The 22,363-nt window shown below is 48.7% G+C and overlaps 1 protein-coding gene across 4 annotated transcripts in view; it reads right to left on the bottom strand.

Moving 5' to 3' along the window:
* Positions 1-7,318: 7,318 nt before the first annotated feature.
* Fbxw11 (F-box and WD repeat domain containing 11) overlaps positions 7,319-22,363 on the bottom strand; it is a 93,714-nt gene continuing 78,669 nt past the window's right edge. For 2 of the 4 annotated variants that reach the window (XM_013028650.1, XM_013028649.1), the window contains 4 exons: positions 20,829-20,939; positions 19,941-20,019; positions 17,194-17,380; positions 7,319-9,549 (listed from right to left, as the gene is read on the bottom strand). In XM_013028650.1, the coding sequence (XP_012884104.1) occupies positions 17,219-17,380; positions 19,941-20,019; positions 20,829-20,939 (352 nt within the window). In that variant the 3' untranslated portion in view covers positions 7,319-9,549; positions 17,194-17,218. The remainder of the gene's footprint in view (positions 9,550-17,193; positions 17,381-19,940; positions 20,020-20,828; positions 20,940-22,363) is intronic. The other 2 variants (XM_013028648.1, XM_013028647.1) reach the window with 1 other exon arrangement.

Raw genomic sequence — 22,363 nt, 5'->3', positions numbered from 1 at the left:
GTTCAATCTCCAGGACTGGCACAAATAAACAAATGAAGACAGACAAAAAACTGAAAACAACAACAAAAAACCCCTGTGAACCAAAATGAACCCTTGCCCCCTTCCAGTTGTTTCTCTAGCATTTGTCCCAACGATGAAGATGGTAAACGGTGCCTGGGTCTGCGGCTCAGCTGCTGCCCGGCGACAGGACTCTGAGCCACTTTACTCACCTCTGAGACCCAATCATTTACCCACTCACACAATGGATGGGTAGCGGGGCCTCTGAGGACACTGGAGGGGGCCAAACAATACATGATGGGCGCAGGGCCACAGTCACAACTCCAGAGTTGGAGACTGTCACCAGGCAGCAGACGTGCCTGCAGACCAGCACGCTGCGAGCTCTCTTGTGATGCCAGCTGTCCACCCTTCCTGAACTGCCTGCCCCGGGCTCCAGGACAGACAGACAGCTGTCCACCCTTCCTGAACTGCCTGCCCCGGGCTCCAGGACAGACAGACAGCTGCCATCCTTCCTGAACTGCCCCGGGCTCCAGGACAGACAGACAGCTGTCCACCCTTCCTGAACTGCCCGGGGCTCCAGGACAGACAGACAGCCGTCCATTTCTGGCTCTTGGCAGTCCTGCAGGGCCTCAGACCGTGCTTTCTGTGCAGGTCAGGGCCGTCCTCCTAGAACGATACTGAATGCCATGAAAGCTGTTTAGTTTTGGGCAAGTCTGCTAAAGCTCCTGCTCTTACGTGGGCAGGGTCTGCAGGGTGGGGGAGGGTGTTTTGTTCCCCGGAGGACCCCTGGCGATACCTGCAGAGGGTGGTTTTCTGGGGTCCTGCAGGGAGCGCTACCGGCATCTAGTGGATGGAGGCAGGGGTGCGGACAAACACCCAACAATGCCCCCTGCAGGCCACACAGCAGAGCAGCGCCCCCGGGAACGCGGGCGAGCCTGCGGTGACCCACACCTCTACGTGTGCAGGGCTGCCCTCGAGTCCCCCACAGCAGCCAGGCTGCGCGGACTCGGGCGTCAGCAGTACTGACCAGCTCAGAAGAGGGACAGCACCGCTCTCCATTTCCCAGTCTGGCTCCTCAAAATGCCATACCCTGGGTACAGCAAGGCCCTGGGCCACATCCCCAGGAACGCACAAGGAACAACCCTCATCCCCATTCACACATGTCTAAAAGCCACAGCACAAGGAGGAGGGTCAGGCTGCAGGGGGGCCTGTGCAGGGCAGTGGACGCGGGCCTTGTCTGCCCGGCCTCCACCCCCCTCCTGCTGGACTCCAGTGTGTCTCTTGGGGATCTGCCTCTGCTCCATGTTCACGCCTGTGGTTTGTGTGCACCGGGCCGTGTGCCCTGACTCCGCACCCGGCCCCTCCGAGCCCGGCATTCTTCTGTCTACAGGGCTGGATTTAGAGGTGGGCACAGGACCCAATCGTAGCCGGAGAGCAAATCCCAAGACTCCGTGGGCTCGCTGGCAATGTGTGCACCGGAAGCACTGGGAAGCCCCCGGCCCACCTGAAAACGAGCCAGGGGGAGGAAAGCGAGGCTCAGGTGGCAGCTCCCGGTGGCGTGCGCCTACAGTCCCGGCCCTCCTGTCAGCTGGTAAGGTGATGGGGAGGACCGGAGCCGGGTCTCACCGCGCCCGACAGACAGGAAACAGAGTGGTCTGAGCCTCCGTGGCTCCGGTGCTGACGAGGAGCTGCAGAGGTGGCCCACGGGGGGTACCGCACCGCAGGCCTCTCGGGCAGCCTGGGTGTGGAGAGCCGGGTGCCCAGGGGCCAGCTGCAGAGGGATGCCCTCGGAGGGCTCCAGGACAGCCGCAGGAGTGGAACTGGTGCAGGCCCAGCTCTGGTCTGCACCTCAGCGTTCCCGAACACAGCTGGGAACCGCGGTCCTCCCGCCCCCAAGGCCGGCTTCCGACCCCTGGGGCTCAGTCCCACACCTGAGAACCGCTCAACCTTGGGTGGAGAGCGCACTGGGGATGGCGCCCACCCTGCTCTGCCTCCGGCAGCCTTCCACCAGCCGCGGCCTAGAGCAGCAGAGCTGCAGAGCAGGGCCGAGCCCGCTCACTGCGCTCCGTGCGGGAGCACACTCGCAGAGCTCAGCCTGGCTTCCCGCACTCAACATGGCCTCCAGCTCCCTCCATCCGCCTGCCAACACCACCTTTCCTTCTCTGTGGCTGAGTAACACACCTTATCCACTCCTCACCTGCCAGGCTTGGGCCTTATGAAGAGTGCCATAGTAAACATAGCAAAGAATACTTCCCGAGAAAACCCACCAATCAAGGAGAGTTCCTGAACCTTCGGATCCCTTCTGGGATCCCCATCCTGTAGGAGAGCCCTCCACCCGGGGCCTTGCCTGGGGCTGCTGGCCGTCCCTGGGGATCCTGTAGGAGAGCCCTCCACCCGGGGCCTTGCCTGGGTCTGCTGGCCGTCCCTGGGGATCCTGTAGGAGAGCCCTCCACCCGGGGCCGTCCCTGGGACTGCCCTCTTGGTGTCACCAGCGAGGCTTTCTGGGGATAAGATGGATTCTCAATCTTTGGCTCCTTCTAGTCCATACACAGAAGGGACCTGGAGGATCGGTGGGCCCCGGTCTTTTCTCCACCCATGTGATCTCGTTTGTGTACTTCTACACATGGTCTTAATACCTTGTGGGACAAGTTTTAACTGAGCAGTTTTTAACGGTTTTAGAAACCGTGCTGAACGTGGACAGACTTTTCCCGACGTATTCTGAGGCGGAACGCAGAACATTTGCAGGGCGGTAGGCACCACACAGGATGTGGAGATGCTGGAGAGCAGAGGACCGTGTGGGCTCGAGCTGAGCCTCGGGGGCCTCCTCGGAGGGCATTGTCATCTGCCTCCTAGGGGCAGGGCGATTCGTCTGTTCTGTTACTGCCCCTCAGTATGTGGCTCACAGTAGGCTCCACAAATGTCTCCAATAAATGCTGGCAAATAAAGGAGCGACCAGTACCTCTGTGTCGGAACACAGGCTGTCAGGGTGAAGTGGGTTGTTTCTGTGACCTCTTCTAAGGAGACCAGAGTGGGGAAGAAGCAGGTGCTGGGGTGGAAATGTGTGCGTGACAGGACAGCATGCGCATGGGTCGTAAGGCACAAGCTAAGAACGGAACAAAGCTCATGTAGCCGCAGTGGGGGCAGAGGGGCAGAGAGAAGCGTGTCACAAAAACGCCGGCATTGAGGAAGAAATGGGCACACTGGGTTCTGCGACAGCGGCAGTGACGCAGCCTGACTTGCGCATGCAGACGGCGCTACCCATCCCCACCCCGAGCCCCTGCCTGTGCCCAGGGCCAGCGCAGGCTTTCCGTGGGCTGATGGAGCCCACAGGCTCCTCCCGAGCTCAGTGCTCGTCCTGGAGGGCTGAGGGAGGCGGCGGGGACAGGGGGCCCGGAACCTTCTGCTCCTGGCACACCGTCCAAATACTCACTCGCTCCAGCCTGGGCTCCTGTCGAAGACGCGCTTTCGGATGTGTTTTGAAAAGTATTCCATATGCTAATGGAATGTCACCATCTGCCAAAGGAGGCAGCACTGTTTTTTAAAGGAAAAACGCTTACAGCAATGAGGCATTCACAGAGGGGCACCAACCGCCTGGTCGCTGACCGGAGGCTGACCCGGACCGCGTTACCCACAGGGGGGGGCGCAGGGTCTGAGGCCAATGAGCTCCTCGCCCTCCCTCCCTGCTCCCCTTCACGGAGACATGATGAAATTTCCTGAAAGGAACCCTCACAGCCCATTCCATAAAATGCTTTTGCCTCTGCTGGAAAGTCCTGATGGCTCCCGAGGCGCAGGCCTGACCCCCTCTGTCTGCGCAGACGGGCCGTGACCAGGGCCCGCGAAGATGGCCAGTTACCACAGCTCCACCGGTCCAGCGCTCTGCCACAGGTTTGCCCTCCTGAGCCCTTTTACTTACACGTAGCTGTTCTTCTGGACTCTTCCTTCAGAAGCCGTGGCCCCAGGCCCTTTTCCAGGCAGCCCGCTGTCTGCTCCTGCTGGGCCCCTCCCGTCTGCCTGTGTCTCTGCCCGGGAGGGTTCCCGGGGCTCACTGCGGGTCACCACGGCCCGGCTCTGGTGTCCACTCGAGGTCAACCGTCCACCTGGTCAAGGCCTGTGTCAGGTGCCTTCCCAGGGCACAGCAGCCCCACCTAGTGGCACTCAGGAGAGCTGCACTCCCAACAGGGCTGGCCAGGGCTGGCCTTGCTGGCTGGGCCTCCTCCTCCTCCCATCTCTAACCTTCAAACAGCCTCTCCCATGGCTCTGTGTGCTGCCCTCAGCCTCTCTTCCCTACATCCTGACCCTAGCCCCAGGATGGAGCCCGTCCCCTCTGATGGCCCTGGGCTCTGCACCGGGCCGGCCGGCCCCCAGCTTCACCTCACTGCGCTCCTCTGCTACCACGGTCAGGAGACAGGCCTGCCTCCTGCGGTGCCCAGGTGTGGGGAAGGAGACAGCGGGGCTGTCCAGGCGGGGTCAGCGCTGTCACCAAGACCCACCTCGCGAGGCCTGGCCGCACACAGGCAAGGGATCAAGAAGGAGCACTGGGTACCTGCAACCCTTCCCACCCAGCCCGGCCCTCCACTCTGGCCACTTCCACGGCTGGCCTGCCACCTGCGCTCACACGTGCGTGCGCACACCCACACCTACAAATGTGATGGCGCTTCCCACTCTCAGCCCTGTATGGCCTGCCACCTGCACGCACAGACAGACACACCCACACCCACAAATGTGATGGCGCTTCCCACTCTCAGCCCTGTATGGCCTGCCACCTGCACGCAGACACACACAGACATGCACGCACACGTACACACACTGGAGACGTGAGCGTCCCGCAGGCTGCTTTGGTGTGGGCCTCATTCTCCTCCCAGAGCCTGGGAATGACAGGTTGCCTTTAAAGCCTCGGGACTTCAGTACAAATCACATGACCACTGAATGAAAATGGTCCTGTCCTGCTCACCTTCCTTCGACGACCCAGACCCTGGCTGCGGATGCAGGTCCTCCCTGGGAACTGCCAGCTCTTCCCAGGGACTGCCCCCGTGTCTGCTGACTGGGTGATCACAGCTGCTGCCCCTACACCAGCCAGCGTGCCCTCGGGGCTGGGCGCTGGCTAAACGTCGCTGTGTAGGGGCAGTCAATCTCCCGTGGTATTTGCACACACTATCACAGGAATCTTAAAATACAGTCTCTTACTGAGCTTTCTAGTCCAGAAAGTTTAGGTTCATTCAAAGTAACAAATGCCCTCACCCCAGGAGTCTGCTGCCCATCAGACAGCAGGGCTTCAGCCCCAGACAGGCAGATTCTAGACAGGGTGCCTTGTGAATCGAAGGTCCAGCAGCAACTGAGAACATGATGGCTGGCCATCTACACACCTCACCCCACAGGTTCAGGCTCCACAGCGCAAGACTTGGCTTTGCGGAAAACCAAGACAACCCGGCTGGAGCTCTTCAGAAACAAGCCCTCCATCTGCTCCTAAAAGACCAGGGTCATCTCAGGCCTGAATCAGGCCTCACCTTAACATGAATTCAACCCAGCACAAAAGCAGCCGCTGGTTTGAGTACAATGAGTGGCTGCCAGCTCTAGGCTCCTTGCTCATCTTCTTCAAAATACTTCTTTTGGGATCACTCTTCAAAGACACACATCCTGAGTGTGCTATAAACTGGTTACGGCCACAGGTGTGGCTTACGTGATTCAGTGCTTCAAACTTGGACACAAGGCGTCCACGGCCTCTGATAAAAATGCTTACAATCATAATCAGAGACTCAAACGAATGCTGCAGGTTTCACTAGTTGACAGCTTTTATAAACCGAGTGATTACATAATCTAGATTTGTAGCTTTTCTTAATGTAAAGCCAGCGCCACTGTGTCTCCATCCTTGCAAGACCATCCAGATCTGGGCCCGTGCCCCCCAGGGCATCAGCCAGGGAAGCAGACTTAAAAGTAGGGGTCTCCAGGAAGCTCATCAGTAAGCAGGACACCAGCCAGATGGCCAGAATTCCCATCTCCTCATTAACTAGAAAGCCACCGTAGAGCGCCTCTCGACTGACTAGATAACCAAGAGTGCGGCAAACAGCGGGGTGAGGCTGGTTCCGCTCAGCTGTGTCTTAGGATTAGCATGGCCAGAGACAGGAAGACCTGTGGAAAAGACTATCAGCACTAGAAAAGTAGCAAGACCAAATCTCTACCTTTGATGACACCCAAATGCCGCACAAGCCATTAAAAATGAGGCAGCATTACATGTACTCACAACCAATGATCTCCTCAGCAGCAGACACAAGTCCTGAATAGCACGTCCCACTGCAGTTAAAGTAAGGGTGCTTGGCACAGTGAAACTTGGCATGCACAAAGCCCTGGGTTCGGTCCCCAGCACCATTAGAGGGGGGTGTGTGTACACACACACAAATCCTATACACACAGTGTACCTGTCAAAGGATAGGCAAGACACTGGTTAATATGTTGGAAGACTAGGCACAGAGCGAGGATTACTTATTCTTTATGGTTTGCATGTTTTCTTAATGTGATGCACACTATATACTTAGCAATATGGGCGGGGAAGACTCCATCAAATGACCAAATTTCTTTCTGGGGCCTGGGGGGCTCGCACCTGTAACCCTAGCTTCTCAAGAGGCTGAGAACCGAGGATTGCCAGTTTGGAGCCAGCCAGGCAGGAAAAGTCTGTGAGACGGATCTTTAACTAACTTCCAAAAACCAGGAAGTGAAGCTGTGCCTCAAGCGGTAGAGCGCTCGCCTTGAGCAAAAGAAGCTCAGGAACGGCATCCAGGCCCCGAGTTCAAGCCCCAGGACTGGGGGGAAAATCTAATTTCATCCAAAAAGTCCTCAGTGGGTTGGCTGACCAATGTGGAAAGGCCAGCCCCCAAGGCCCTCAGGACCGCGACTCTGCTGAGGCCCGGCCCCAGCTCTAGTGCAGAGCCACGAGAGCACCGCACAACTGCACCGCTCCGTCCCCCTTCCCATCAGCCAGCACCCCAACCTGCAAGCCACTCGGGCGTCAGCGAGGCCTCCTGCCGGAAACAAGCAAGCACGTGCAGAGAGCAGATCTGTGGCGAGCTCCTGAGCTCAAGCTACTGTTCAGCCAAAGCCCACGACAAGGACTTCAATCATCTCCCTCGTCCTCACAAATGCACCATTGCCTCCAACGTCACTTCAAAGAGAAGGCGATTTTCAATCCCGTCAACTGCAAGGGCTGATAGCACATAACGGCTATCTGAAAAATTTCTTAACAGAACATCAGAGCATTGCAACACTTTATTAAGAGTATTGGCTTTGAATTAGTAGCTGGAGTAACAATTGCATGAAGCCAGATTAGGGGTACTGCTTAATACTCATTCTTGATTTATTGACATGACTTAGCAATTTATTGGACAAAGGTCAAACTTTTTGCTTTTTTATTAAGCACATTCCACAGTACAAAGCTGTCATGAATAATATCTGTACAACTTAACAGTTTCAATAGCTGTTCAGACACAAATTTATTTCAAACAGATAATTGGCAAACATAATTAATTACAAGTTAGAATTAGACTATCCCAGTGCTTTAAAACATTAATATAGCAGTAATTTACAGTTGCTCAATTATGGTTAGCAAAATAAAGTCCAGAGTATGGCTGGGAATTACTACTGTAACCCCAGAAAGTTGGAATTCTTGGGTGCCCAAAGCCCCCTGCTATAACTTAGTAGGCACAATTCAAAGTTTGTGTGTATATTCAAAGGTCATGATTTCCCAAGGGTCAAGAGAACTTCTGTATTAAACATGCAAAAGCAACAGAACCGGCATCCGCTCGCACGCCCCGCCCGCCCCGCCCCGCCTCGCCGCTAGGCTCTCCCCAGCCTGGGAGCAGAGCTGTTCCTTGAAAGGTGGCCTTACCCTCACAGCCACTGTGGTCACCACGCCCACCTCATGAATGGAGATTTCTTTCTTTTACACTTTGAGACCCAACCTCTCGAAAACAAAGTTAATTTAGTAACACATGAGAAGTATGTAGTGAAAAAGGAAAAACACAAACAACTAAAAAGCAAAGCTGACCCGATGAACACATCTTCTACACACGCCCATTGATCCTCACACCATCCTCAAGGCCGGGCGGTCAGGGGCCTCCCTGCCGTGGCTGAGAAGTCCTGGCCAGGGCCTTGTTCACAAGGTGGCCCCCATTGGTCCTTTAAAGTAACAGTGACATTCCTTCATCTTTGGAAGCAGGAGAGGGAGTCAACTTAACACCTAATATTGGAAGAAGGAAAAAGGGCGTCCTTTCCACGCAGGGCCGGCCTGGCAGGCAGGGCCGACCTCACTGACCGCAGGGCAGCCGCTGATGGCACGCGGTGGCCGGCACTGACCTGACCGGGGCACTGACCTGGCCGGGCGGGGACACAGGGCCAGCTGACCTGCTCGCCAGCAGCCCCAGAGCCAGTGAACCCCGTCAACAGGGTCTTTGTGCTGGCCCCGTCTTGGGGCACCACTGCACAGAGGACTGCACTGAGGACAAAGCCAACCAGCAGGGTGGGAGGGAGAAGGGAAGGAACAACAAAAGCTTCATGTTAAGGTTCCTCCTCTATTGCATATACTGCGTGACAACATAAAACATTTCCGTGTTAAACTTGAGCAGTTACATCTTAAAACAACATTTCCATTACAAATACACACACCACACACACAATGACAGTGACAAAATGAAAACACCACATGAATACTGCAGGAGGGTCCTAGGCAACCCCATCAACCCTGCGGCCGGGCTCCCAACACACTGCATTAGTGTCTGGGGCACAGGGCCGACTCCAGCCATCTTCAGGAGAAACTGCTATGTACATTGTATCTACATGTGGATTCATTCGGTACTTTAAATTAGGAGGCAAGCATACAAAGAAAGATGTCACTCTACCAAATCATCAGAAGATGGTTGGGGACAGACGACAGTTAATAAAAGAAAACAGTTATACTCTCTATGGAGAGAAAATATAACTGGCTTAGAGTTCTTTAAATTAAAAGAAATTGGTACAGAAAGGAAGTGTAAGCAAAAGACATTACTAAAATAACCCAGAGAGATTTTCCCATTGTCCAACATACCCTAATAGAAGTCAGAATTTGTAACGACTTGGACGGTCAAAGGAGAATGCTAACTTCTGAAAAGGAAAGCCCTCGACATTCTGGGTAGGTGGTTTGGCACCCAAAATTTCACTGAAAATGTTGTTTCTTAGTATCAGACCAAAGTGCAAAGCAATATAAATTAGAAGCCGGGTCTTCTCTTGACGGCCAGTTTACTTCAACAAAACAGACCGGAAATGCCTTTCGTGTGAACAGTGTTCAGTTGAAGCACTAGTTCTTCATCACTGATGGGCTCTACTTGAAGCTCCACTTGAAATCAGTGAGGCGAAGGAACCCTTCAAGTAGAGCCTAGATCGGCAGTGAGGAAGGTCCGGGGCTTGGAGAGTGAGGCTGCTTTGCATCTACCCAGCGTCTAGAACCAGTCCAGCTTCATAACCCAGCTGTGAACAAACTCACTTAGGCATCTGGTAGCCATGTAGCCAGTAGTTCAAGACTAGGAAACCCTGAAAGACAAAGGTGTATGACTGTTTATTCTAGTTAGACGAGGGCATGCAACCCGCACACCCACGCTCATCCGCACCACAGACACACCAGGACACACAAACTGACTACTGGATTTCCAATAGCCAACCTAGGGAAGAAGCCCTAAGTTGTACTGTGGCTACTGCAACCAGACACCCTACTTATTTAAACTTAAAACAACCTGAAGAGGTAGAAATTACTATTAGATAAGCCCCTTTGTAAGTAAAACTAAGGGGAAAAAAAGCACATGCTTACTCCAAAGGGGTAGCCATTTAGGTGACAGCAGGATTCAGAGAAGGCTGACTCCACAACCAACGGCCTTGTACTGATGCTACTAAAAAGTACACCTTCAACCCAAATGCCTAATACTAGGTTTTTTTATCCAGCACATTTTTCATGATACCCGAGGGCTTGCAGGAGTGCCCTCAATGATCCCTGTACAAAACAAATAAACTCATAGTGCTAGGCAGACCACGCACTAATCATGCAAAATAACCTTCTGAGATAAATAATGTGTGGAAGGACAACATGGGGGTGGGGGGGAGCTACCAAATGTTCCCTATTTTCTTGATTATGGTCTTGGGGCAGAACACACACATTTACACACAACAGATAAATGTAGAAGTCATGATTTCTGGGGCTGGGAAGGTGGCTCAGTGGTAGAGCGCTTGCCTTGCATGCATGAGGCCCTGGGTTCGATTCCTCAGCACCACATAAGCAAAAAGAAAAAAACCCAGAAGTGGCGCTGTGGCTCAGGTGGTAGAGCGCTAGCCTTGAGCTGAAAAGCTGAGGGACAGCGCCCAGGCCCAGAGTTCAGGCCCCACGACCGGACCCCCCCCCCGAAAAGTCATGATTTCTTCCACTATGTAAATATGTATATGTATATATACAGGAAGGCAATGCTTCTCATTAGTATCTGTGATTAAAGCTGATATTTTCTGATCTAAATCAAAACAAAGTCAAAATCCTCTCAAGTTACTTCACAATCAATGATGATCACAGTCTTTCCAAACACTGCACTAAGTCACTGTACTGCTAGATCTAGTCACCTTGGATACAAAATTCTCCGGCAAAAATACCAGTATTTTAAAAGCACGTGTGCTTTTATACAGGTACTTTTACAAGAGGTTGTCACACTCATAAGGATCAAGACTCCTGAATCAATTCAAGATATCAAATGCTTTCCCCTTAAAGGTACTTCTGCATACCTGCGCTCTCTGAAACCAGAGACTGTCAAGGCAAGGCCAAATGCCCGCTCTGACCTGACTCTTCCAAGGCCTCATTAGCTGGGACCAACACTTTCAGAATTCCATCCAGGGGGAGTGAAGGTGTGGGCAAGGATCAAGAGAACAACTGGAACACATTGCCTTTCACAGGTGAAAGCTAGGGTTGAGTAAACAAACCATAAATGGCTAACAACGGGATTATTTCAACAACTGAGTATTTCAGGAAACTTGGAATGTAACTTAGACAAATACTGACATTATTAACATGCAATAATTTCACAATAAGGAAAAAAAATAAAAACAGTTTAAAATCGTAATTAAAAATCACAGTTAAGACAGTAACACTGATAAACCATAGTGGTTTCTATTCTTTTTTGGGCATATCTAACTTTCTAATTTCCTAATAATCATATTACCTTGTGGTAGGAAAAAAGAAAAAAAGAGAATAAACTTATCCCTACTGTCTGTACGGCTCTTAGGAATTAGTAATTTTAAAAAAGATTTGGGAAACAAGTCTATTACTACATTTCCTGACACAGAGAGGTGAAATATTTTACTAAGTTAAATCATCTCTAAGGTAGTATTTTTTATTTTATATATATGAATGTGCATATATAAATCTTTTAGTATCATTTGGTAATTATTTTTCATATTACAATAAAAGAATTTGGAAAAGAGCAATAAAATCTGTAAAGTAGACTATCAAGGTTGTCAAAAGTAGTTCCCTTTGAAGAGACAAACACGTTTGTGGTTTCATGGCTTGTGAGGGTTAGGGAACTACTACCACATAAAACAGGCAGGACTGAAAGAATTTGTGAAATGAACTTGAAACTGCACATCGTAGCAGAACCAATGGTTCTCAGGCCCCAAACAGTAAGACAGAAGAAGTAACATCAATTTCCACTAAGGCCAAGGAGAAATGCACTAATAACCCCTGCTTCGTTTCTCAAGGCAGCTGTGAAAGCTCACGGATTCTATACTATGAAACCCATCAGATATATTTTACTGTATGTCCTCTGGTCAGCGGAGTGCTATTTTATGCACTGTTAGTTCTCTTTTGAGCAGTCCCTCCTGGTGTCCCCTCGATGTCCTCTACAGCGTGGGGCCGGCAGAAGGACACGGTCTGTACTGGTGTGCCCAGGAACAGAATACAGACCAACATAAACCTACCTTCTTTCATCAGTGTCTGAGCATGGAGGCTCACATCTGTATTCCTGACTACTTGCAGGGCAGGAATCAGAAAACTTCACCAGGCTCCATTTCAACCACGAAAAGCTGGGTACAAGGTCTCACACCTGCGGTCCTAGCTGTGCAGTGATGTAAATGGGGACCTAGACTTACATGCGAGGCCCTATTTGAAAACTATTAAAAGCAAAAAGGACAGGAATACGCTTCAAGTGGTAGAGCATCGGCCTAACATGCACAAAGCCTGGAGTTCAACCCCAGACCACAAAAAAAGAAAAATCATCATCATTTTAATAGTGCTAGAACTAAAATATCTATACACAAAGTGAACAATTTCTTTCTTCCACCATACACAAAAATACTAAATGGGACAAAGATCTAAATACAAAGACAAAAAATACAATTTTTTAAATTACACTAATTCAAATACAGCAGCCACCGGTTATAGTGACCAGTATATATATATTTCAAAGTACTAATCAGTCAATGCACTTTAATTATACCTAAATAACACCAAGTCAAATAAAAACGGATATGGAGCAGGTAAAACAGACAGGGAAGATGGAGACAAAGACATAAGCACCTGTGTGTGTAGAAATAGATCTAGTACTTATCTAGTTAGAAAATGTATTTCAGTTTTTACCAGGTTAATAACCCTATGTGCTGAAGGTGACTGCTTGTAGTTTCAGATATTTATTGATTTATAAGCAGATTACTGGGTGGCCTGGGATGGAGAACACCAATGTATTAGCCCCTTGTCCAACACGCATCGGTGAGTGCTGTAACACACTGGTACCAGCTGGGATATGAGAGCGCCGCAGCTTTGTAAGGAGGCAGGCAACTCATTCAACACACAGCTCAGCCAGAGAGAAGTCTGTGTGTCATTAAAGACACTGGAGGGGTAGGAAGGAAAGAGGTTTGCAGCAGAACTCAGTCTAGATAGAATCAGTGCTGTTAGGGAGGGCTAAGAAATGAAGGTAATGGCTAAGTGTTCTGCCTCGCCTGCTGCATCCTGAGGACACCAGGGGGCCAGGGAGGGGCGGAGGTGGGGGCAGCTGCACAGCAGGAGGGGCGAGGAAAACCTCAGGGGGAGTTGAGCGCTATCCGATCCCTCTTCCTCCCCTATACTTTCTTCAGGCCCTTTGTGAAGGCAGGTTGGGAAGAGGAACAATCCTCTATCATGCTGCTGTGAAGACTCCATTCAGTGTAAAGAATTCAGCCGGGCATCAGGGCATCAGTGGCTCAAGCCTGTCATCCTAGCTACTCAGGAGGCTGAGATCTGAGGATCGAGGTTCAAAGCCAGCCCGGGCAGGAAATTCTGTGAGACTCTTATCTCCGATTAACTCACTCAGAAAACCAGAAGTGGCGCTGTGGCTCAAGTGGTAGGGCGCTAGCCTTGAGCTGAAGAGCTGAGGGACAGCGCCAGGCCCAGAGTTCAAGCCCTGTGGATTTTTCTATGGACTTATGAAGAATCTACCCAGAGAGAAAGCAAGGCAAAGGCTCAGTCACAGTCAGAAGAAGCAGTACGCACCATGTCAGGCCAGAACAGCACATAAACGGACGTCCAGGTGACTCCCGGGGTGCCTCACACACCTAAGGTGTAAGTCACCAACCGTCGGCCTAAGGTCTCCCAAAGGCGGCAGCAGCACTCCAGCCAATCGAGCTGAGGCACCAGTATGTGCCAATCCTGATACAGGGCTTGCCACACAAGAGCCCGGGAAGACCAGAGGTCAGCCAAGGTCTTTTAAAAGGCCGTCACCTGTAATGTGAAAAGCCTGCCCCCATCTCAGTCACAACTACTCAACTCTGCCTTTGAAACACAAAAATAGCCACACTACGGACATACACAAGTGTGGCCATGTTTCAGCAAAACATTATGTACAAACGCTGGAACCCAAGTTTCTCATTCGTTTTTACCTGTATAAAAGACTATTCCTCCCCTGGCACTGGGGCTCTGTCTACAACCCTAAGCCCAGGGCTGAGACGGGGAGGCTGGCCTGAGGCCAGCCCTGGCAGAGAAGCTCAGCCGACTGTCTTCACGGAGGGGACCCAAGCAGGCAGACAGCCACCGCTCACACAATGGAAAAGAGGAACCTGGGCACAGGCTCAGCAGAATGCCTGCCTAGCAACAGCGCCCTGGAAAAATGACTTTTGTGGGTTTTCCCCCCGACTATTTAAAAATGTAAAAACTACTGTTAGCCTGATGGGACAACAGAAGAAAAAAATCAGGGAATGGGTCAAATGTGGCACCTGGCTATAGTCTGTTACCCCTTGGTAACAAGCTTCCCAGAAGATAGCTATAGGATCTTGAGTAGGGAGTACCCTACAGAAAATGCACTTGCTTTGTGACTAGGGACCACAAGTTTCCAACTAAGAATGTTCACAACTCTGTGCACGGACCCCATTGTACTTTTAATATTACTTAATAAACAGGAAAATATAAAATGATAAAAAGCTACCCAATAATGTTGGCCAGGTGCTAGGTGAAACATGGCTGAACCAAGGTGGAGGGAGACTGAACGAGGCTAGCCAGGCACAACGTTTGGAAAGCCCCAGCATAACAGCTTGGCGCAGAAGCACGCCCCATCACCCCAACCACGTGGGAGGCTAAGACTGGCAGGAGTCAGCGAGGCAGAAAAGCTCACAAGACCAATCTTAACAGAAAATGCTAAAAGCACATGTGTGCCTGCCCAGCTATCGTGGGAGGCACAAAACAGGACTGTGGTCCAGGTTGGCCTGAGTAATAAGGCAAAATGACCGGAGGCATGGCTCAAGCAATGTAGCACACCTAACAAGCAAAAATCTCCAAGTCAAACATCTCTCACACACACACACCACACCCCTCTGAACAAAGTAATGCTCTAAAATAAGTATTAACTTATTGATTAGCCACAAGTCTTTCTTTATATGTGCATAGTCATAGTAGCAGCAATAGGTACAAATATATATATTATTTTTGTCAGTCATGGGGTCTGAACTCTGGGCCTGGGCGCTGTCCCTCAGCTCTTCAGCTCAAGGTTAGCACTCTACCACTTGAGCCACAGCACCACTTCTGACTTTTTCTGCTTATGTGGTGCTGAAGAATGGAACCCAGGACCTCATGCATGCAAGGCAAGTACTGAGCCACCTTCCCAGCCTAAATGTATGTCTTAAATCTACAAAGTTTAATGTACATGGAATTCACTAGCTCCTTGCAAATTCTCGACCTGGGAATACAGTGAAGACTGTCCTTCAGGGGTTCCTTCAGCAAATATCTCCTTCGAACCACCCTGTGGGAATGGAAGTTGAGTTTGGCAAAGAGGCATTTTGACTATTTTGGTGAGGGTGAGTTTTGGGGGAGTAGTTCTAAGATTCAAACTTCCAGCCTCGATCTTGCTAGTAGGCAGAACTTTACTGCTAAGGGACCCTTCCAACTTTTTTTTTGTACTGGTTAGTCTTTTAAAAGTATTAATTTATGTTATTGTTATTATGGAGGTGATACACGGAGGGGCTGTGTATCAGGTATCAGGTAGCCTGCTCCCTCCCTCCCTCCCTCCCATCCCCGCCCATGAGCTGTACAGTTCACTTTCACCAGTGCCCAGTGGGCTTTTTCTTCAGATCCCACGCCCTCCTCCTACCCTCCCGCGGATATGCACGTACACACACTGTACATGAGGTAAAGAATAAAGAATCATCAGCCAAAGAAAAACAAATTAAGAAAGGAGTCCTTTGTTTCTTTGGAGATGGTTTCGGTATCTGTATTGTTTTATATATATGAAGAGGTGCTTGGGCATTGCACCTTTGTGATTCTCTCCTAAAACTACCTTCTTCTGATCTCACTGTAGGTGAGCATCTAGAATCCTGTGTAATTTGTCATATCCCAGTGTGTATTAGACCTAACTTCCATTTATCAGTCAAACTTCTGCCATTTGTCTCTCTGATCCTGGCTTACCTTGCTTAACATGATTTCAGCTCTATTTCCATCCATTTCCCTGCAAATGATACTATTTTATTTTTTCTGGTGGCTGTGTAAAATTCCATTGTATACAGGTACCTCATTTGTGGGATCCACATATCTATGGTGAATAGTGCAGCAATGAACATGGGTGTGCACTGGTTAGTCTTGAGACAGAGTTTCACTTCCCAAGTAGGCCCATGCCTGGACTGTAATCCTGTTTTATGCTTCCCACCATGAATGGGATGACTGGCGCCTACTACCACATCTGGCTTTTTCTAATGAGATGGAGTCTCGTGAGAACTTTCTGTTGGGGCTGACCTGAAACTTTGATCCTCCTGATCTCAAATCTCCTTGTAAAGCTGCAGTCACAGACATGCAACACTATACCCCACTAACTATGAGAAGCGGGTTTCATGCCCAGGTTGCCTTAACCATGATCCTTCTATTTCAGCCTCCTAAAGAGCTAGGATGACAAATGCAAACAACAGGTGCCCAAGGTGGGGTTTTTTTGGCTTGTTTTTTTGTGTGAATTAATGAAAACAAAATAGAAACGGGAGATGGGGGGAGGGGTAAAATACTGGGGTTTAACTGAGGGACTGTGCCGTCAGCTTGCTTGTGCAATGTCACTTGGGCAGGAGATTCTTACATTAAAAAAATAAAATCCAAAGGAGTAGACTGATGGTGTGATGGGGAATTCATTTTGGAAAATCAGCCTTTAAAAACAAGAACCACATTTATCATCTGTTAATACCAAAACTCAGGGTCCAAATTTCAGGTCTGTCACAGAAGTCAATATCAAAATAAGGGTGTCTAAAATTGGACTCAGAATTCTAATGTCAGACCTTGGTTCTATGTGACTATGAAGATCTAGTCTAATGTCAGACCCTGGTTTTACGTGACTATGAAGATCTAGTCTTATACCAGACCTCTGTAAAAGCAGATGCATTTAACAGAGACCTTGGTTCACATCAGCATGGAAGTGAAGTCACACATCGTCCTCACAGGGAGGTGAATCAATCCACATGATTAAAAAGTACTAGGGAGGGACTGGGAAGGTGGCTCAGTGGTAGAGTGCTTGCCTAGCATGCATGAAGCCCTGGGTTCAATTCCTCAGTACCATATACACAGAAAAAGCTGGAAATGTTGCTGTGGTTCAAGTGGTAGAGTGCCCGCCTTGAGCAAAAGAAGCTCCAGGACAGTGCCCAGGCCCTGAGTTCAAGCCCCACAAAAAACAACAACAATAAAAAGAGCCCTGGGGATAGGTGGGGAATACGCACCTGAAGTGGGTGAAAGTGCAGACTGTTATCTGGAGATGTAAGTGTATGTTCTGGAGGGAGAACGTGTCTCGTTTTGAGCACTGGGAGGCACATTTAAGAAATCCCAAATCAAAATAGTGTCGTCATGAGAGCTGCTGATGATCTGAAACTCATCAAACTGCAGCCGAAACACACGTCCAGAATGTTCCTGTGAGACAACAACGTAATTAGTGAGGTGAGACGCAATCCAGGCGAGGGTGGCACCTGTCTCCAACACCAGCTGCTCGGGAGGCTCTAGGGTGAAAGCCAGCCCAGGCAGGAAAGTAACCAGCAAAAGGCTGAAAGCAGAACGGTGTCTCAAAGCAGTAGAGCACTAGTCTTGAGCAAAAGAGCTCAAGGACAGTGCTCAGGCCCTAAGTTCAAACCCAAGGATCGGCGTGTGCGCATGTGCACGCACGCGCACATGTGTGTCTGTGTGTACGTGTGCGTGCACACACATGCACACACACAGACCAAGGGCCACCCTCACATCTCACAAGCATGAAGCAGAAGTTCAAAAGCCAGCTGATCACCTGAGCTTCCTGCACAGCTTTCTTGATTTTTGAGCTTTACTCTAACTAAAGAACCAAGTCTTCCTTCTACATCTGTTCACCTAGTGAGCTGCAGCCCAGATCCTAGCCATTTGCCAGGGAGGAATATTACATGAGAATCTCACAAAGCCTTAGGCAAGATAAAAAAGGATATTTAATACCCACTTATAATAGTAGAAACCAGAACCAGCCTACTCAGGAGGCTGAGGTCTGAGTATCTCAGTTCGGAGCTAGCCTGGGAAGACAATTCCATGACTCGTCTCCAGAAAGTTCAGAAGACCCCATCTCAACCCCGGGCTAGGTGCAGAGGTGTGAGCCTGCCCTCCGCCTACAGGGGGCGCACAACACACAGAAACATCGGGCAGTACCATTAGGAGGACTCCAGTCAAGACAGCCAGAGCATAAAGCCCCACCAGCATTGAAAACAGCCAACAGAGAAATGTCCTGAAGCATGACTGAAGAGGTAACGTGCCCCCTAGCAAGAACAGGTAGCCCAGTCCCCCAGAGCAAAGCATTAGAAGCATTACCAAGACAACTAACTATCGCTCTGCATGGTCTAAACAATACAGGAAATGAAGAAATGAAAGAGAAAACTCACTGAAAACAAGAAACATTTAGCAGCATTTTCAGATGGTCTAACTCTTTAAAAATACGATGGACTGTCCTAGAAATAGTGTTAGGTAAAGTTGTTCAAATAAGATAAACTTAAAAAATAATGCACTGTTGGTCTTTGCTCATGCCTGTAGTAGCAGTTACTCAGAAGACAGAGATGAAGACGCCTAAGGTCTGAGGCCAGCCCAGGCATGCTGTTAGGGCTTAGTGGCACTCACATGCCATTCTAGCTATGCAGGCAGGAAGCTGTCTGAGGCTGGCCCTGGGAAAAACTCAAGCCCCTATCTTAACAACTAAAAGCAAAAGAGGTCTGGGGTGTGGCTCTGAAGGAGTTCAAACACTAGGACCTCTAAGAAAAAAAGTCCTTCTTTATTCAGTTTTAAAGCAAAAAATATCTTGACATTTGCATTGACCTGGAGGTTGCGATGTTAAATATGTGAAATAGCGAGGCTCAGGAAGACATACACTGTGTGATCTTACGTATGTCCTCTAATAAAAAGTTAACTTAACCTCAGCCAGCACCAATGGCTCACACTTGCAATCCTGACTACTAAGGAGGCTGTGATTGAGGACTGCATTTTGAAGCCAGCCTGGGCAGGAAAGTCCATGAAACTCTTAGCTCTAATTAACCACCAAAAAACTGGAGGTAGAGGTGTGGCTCAAGTGGCAGAGAGCTAGCCTTCAGCAAAAAGACTCAGGGACAGCACCGAGCCTCAGGCCTAGTACCAAAGACAACAAAAAAAGTTAATCTTATAGACACATGGAGAGGATGGGAGAGTTGGAGGGAACGAGATGGGGAAAGAGGCACAAAACTGTAGTTACTCTACAGGAACCCATTTTAGTGATCTACTGTAGCACAGTGGCCACAACGAGTAATAACTGTGTATTTCGAAAGAGGCAAATTAAGTTTTTAACTTTTTCCAAAAAATGCTAACTGGTAGAGTGACAGATGTTCATTAGGTTGGCTCAACTGTTCTATATAATGTATATGTAGCTCAAAACATCACATTGCACCGTACGAATATACATTTAATTATTGCCCATCAATTAAAATATAAAATATTTCTTATGGAACTGTAAGCCCTTTATACAACTACTTAATAAACACTGAGTATTTCTACATGCCAAAGCAATAATTCATATAGTTGTGTATTGAAAGAAAATTCTGCTTTAGTAACACATAAATGTATTATAAAACTATGTCACCACCACACAGAAATCTCTTTGGGAGATTAAGGAGAAGACAATTAGTCAAACCTATAAAGACATCAGGCTATCTACAAAGGAGGAAGCTGTTATGGTAATGTTGGCGACTACCATGGGGCTCGGCGCAGGGGTACAGACCTGTGATCCTGGCATGGGAGGTTAGGATAGGGGAATGGTAAATTTTAAGCTATATACTGAGACCCTGTCTCAAAAACAAGGGGGAGAAAAGCCCATGATTCTGTCTAAGCAATCTGAACAGTGCACTTCTCTGAAAGCATGCTGTGAGGAACACGGTTTGCTTACTCTACCCAGGCAGCTATCTGCAGATAGCTCCCACCAGCACAGAGAAAGCCTACGTACCACCAGAGTGCGCAAACACAGGGTGCTTGCTGGAGCGCGAGGGTCAAGGGCAGCTTGCAAATCCCAAACTTTAATTTTCCTACAAAGGAAAATGAGACTGTGTTTAGTGGGGAGTTTACCATGTTCTCAACTGCCCTGAAGAGTAGTGGACAACATGTTTGTGATCTTACAAGTTTCTGAGCCAATAATGCTTAGCTTAAAAGAAAAATGAGGATCTAAACATTCTCAGAACTGCTAAAGTTCAGAAGAAATGTTATGCCTAAAGAGGTTAAAAAAAAATCACTTTAGATTATCTAAGTTCAATTCCCGACTTGCTAACAACTTATGTCACCAAATTCACTCATTATTCAGGGGACCCTCTGGGACCAAGTAGATGCTGATGACAGAAATCTAGGCTACCAGTAAAACCCTAAGGCTACCAACTCACCTCCAATAGGTAAATGCTGAGAACCAGGATGTGAACTAATGCAGATCTAGGCCTTAAGTACACATACTAAGTCATCTCGAAAGGTTTAACGTTCCCTCATTTAAAAAAGCACGTGGGGTTTTAAAGCGTATTATTCAATTGATCAAACATCAAAAGTAGAAATGTATCCTCAATCTCATCAGAAAAAAAAGGTGGGTTTTGGGGGTAAGGAAAGAACTGAGCTCTGCTGCAGCCAGACCTGCGTCCCTCATGACTGTCAAAACCATCAGCTGGGAGGCTCGGAGGCTTTTCATTTAATGTAGTCCTCTGGGTCTGAATGTCCTCACTCCACCGGTCAGAATAGTAACAACACTTTCCGTCCCCCTTAACACAGGAAGTGCCTAGCAATGGATCCCGCACTACAGTGCTGCTCAGCGCACAAGTCTTCTTTTTGTTCTCCATGTGGCTACGGCAGTACATACCCATCATAGGCACCACTGACAATCCTCTTGTTGTCAAACCGAATGCATCGGACCAACTCTTCGTGTCCCTCCAGAACTCTTAAACAGGCACCACATTCGATGTCCCATAGCCTTGAATGAAAAACAGACATCTGTGAAACAAATTACACACACAGAAAAGTTCTTTTATATTCATACAAATGAGCCTTCTCCCTGTCTTTGAGATCTTCATTGCTATTTCTCTCTTGTCCCATACCATATACATAAAGATATAGAGAGGAGAGAATTCAAACTGTGTAATTCCTTAGAAAGGCTAATTTACAGCCCAACAAAATCAATAGCAGAAATTGAGTGCCTGAAAGGTGGTTGGGATGGGGGGGGGGATGCAGTCATAAAGGTCAATACATTTCCTACAAGACTGAGAAAACTGGGGGATGGGGTGGGTTGGGAGGGACACTGATCACAGGGCACTGTTTTCATAACTACTTAAAGATAATTTTAGAAGGTGTAAAAGTACACTAGGACACCTTTCATTTTTGTCTGAGACTGAAACTCAAACATGCTATCTGACGCTTGCTTTCACATGGCTAGCCATCACCATCTGAGCCACACCTCTAACCCTTTGGAACTTTATAAGCAAGAAGCTTTGATTTTGCTTAATGCCTAGGCATTATCTTCAAGTCTGGTCTCAGAAGGGCTTTGACTATAGCAGTAAAGAAAAAGCATTTACAGACAGGAGACCATGGGGCCCACCACAGCTGTAAATGGTAGACCAGCACAGTGGCATCTTAATACTGATGGGGCTCAGGGCTGCCAAACTTAATACAGTCTGAGTGGAAGGCACGAGGTACACACAGTATCTGGGAAATACAGACCCACGGACTACTTAAGCCTTTTTCTCTGCATAAGACTTACATGGTGGAAATTCACAAGTGCTCTATTTATGGAATTAGAGATGTTTTTCCTCCTCTCTCCAACATTGTGGTTTTTATAAATTTCTTGCAAAAAAATCACAGTAAACTAGCATGTATAAAACAAAGTGACACAGTAATTTGTATAAACTAGGTGAACACAGTAATTACATTTAGCTACAGAAGCTCTCAGCAAACTTTGCTCTAAAAAGTAATGATACTCACCTCAGAGACTGTAATGAGGAAGCTAAAAGACTCATGAAGCAAGGCATTAGAAGCTCTACGTTTTCACATTTCTTAAAGCCAGTCTCGTGCTGTGAGCTCACTCCTATAACACTAGCAACTTGGGAGACTAAGATAAGGAGTACTATAGCTCAATGCTAGCCAGGACAGGAAAGTTCACAAGATCTTCTCAACCAATAGCTAGACAAGGTGGCACATGCCTATCATTCTATCTTCCTAGGAAGCTTAAGCAAGCAGATCAAGGCACATGCCCAAGCAGGAAGTAAGATTCTATCTCAGAAATAACTAATGCAAAAAAGGGCTGGAGCTGTGGCTCAGCAGAAATACCTGAAAATAAAGAAAACTTACGATTTTACATCACGCTGTAGCCCAGTGTTTGACTACTCTATAAAAAGCGAAACA

Source organism: Dipodomys ordii, unplaced genomic scaffold, assembly GCF_000151885.1.
Source record: "Dipodomys ordii isolate 6190 unplaced genomic scaffold, Dord_2.0 Scaffold112, whole genome shotgun sequence".
Classification (NCBI taxonomy): domain Eukaryota; kingdom Metazoa; phylum Chordata; class Mammalia; order Rodentia; family Heteromyidae; genus Dipodomys; species Dipodomys ordii.
The sequence above is the reverse complement of the archived record's forward strand: the minus strand, read 5'-3'. Positions and strand labels throughout refer to the sequence as shown.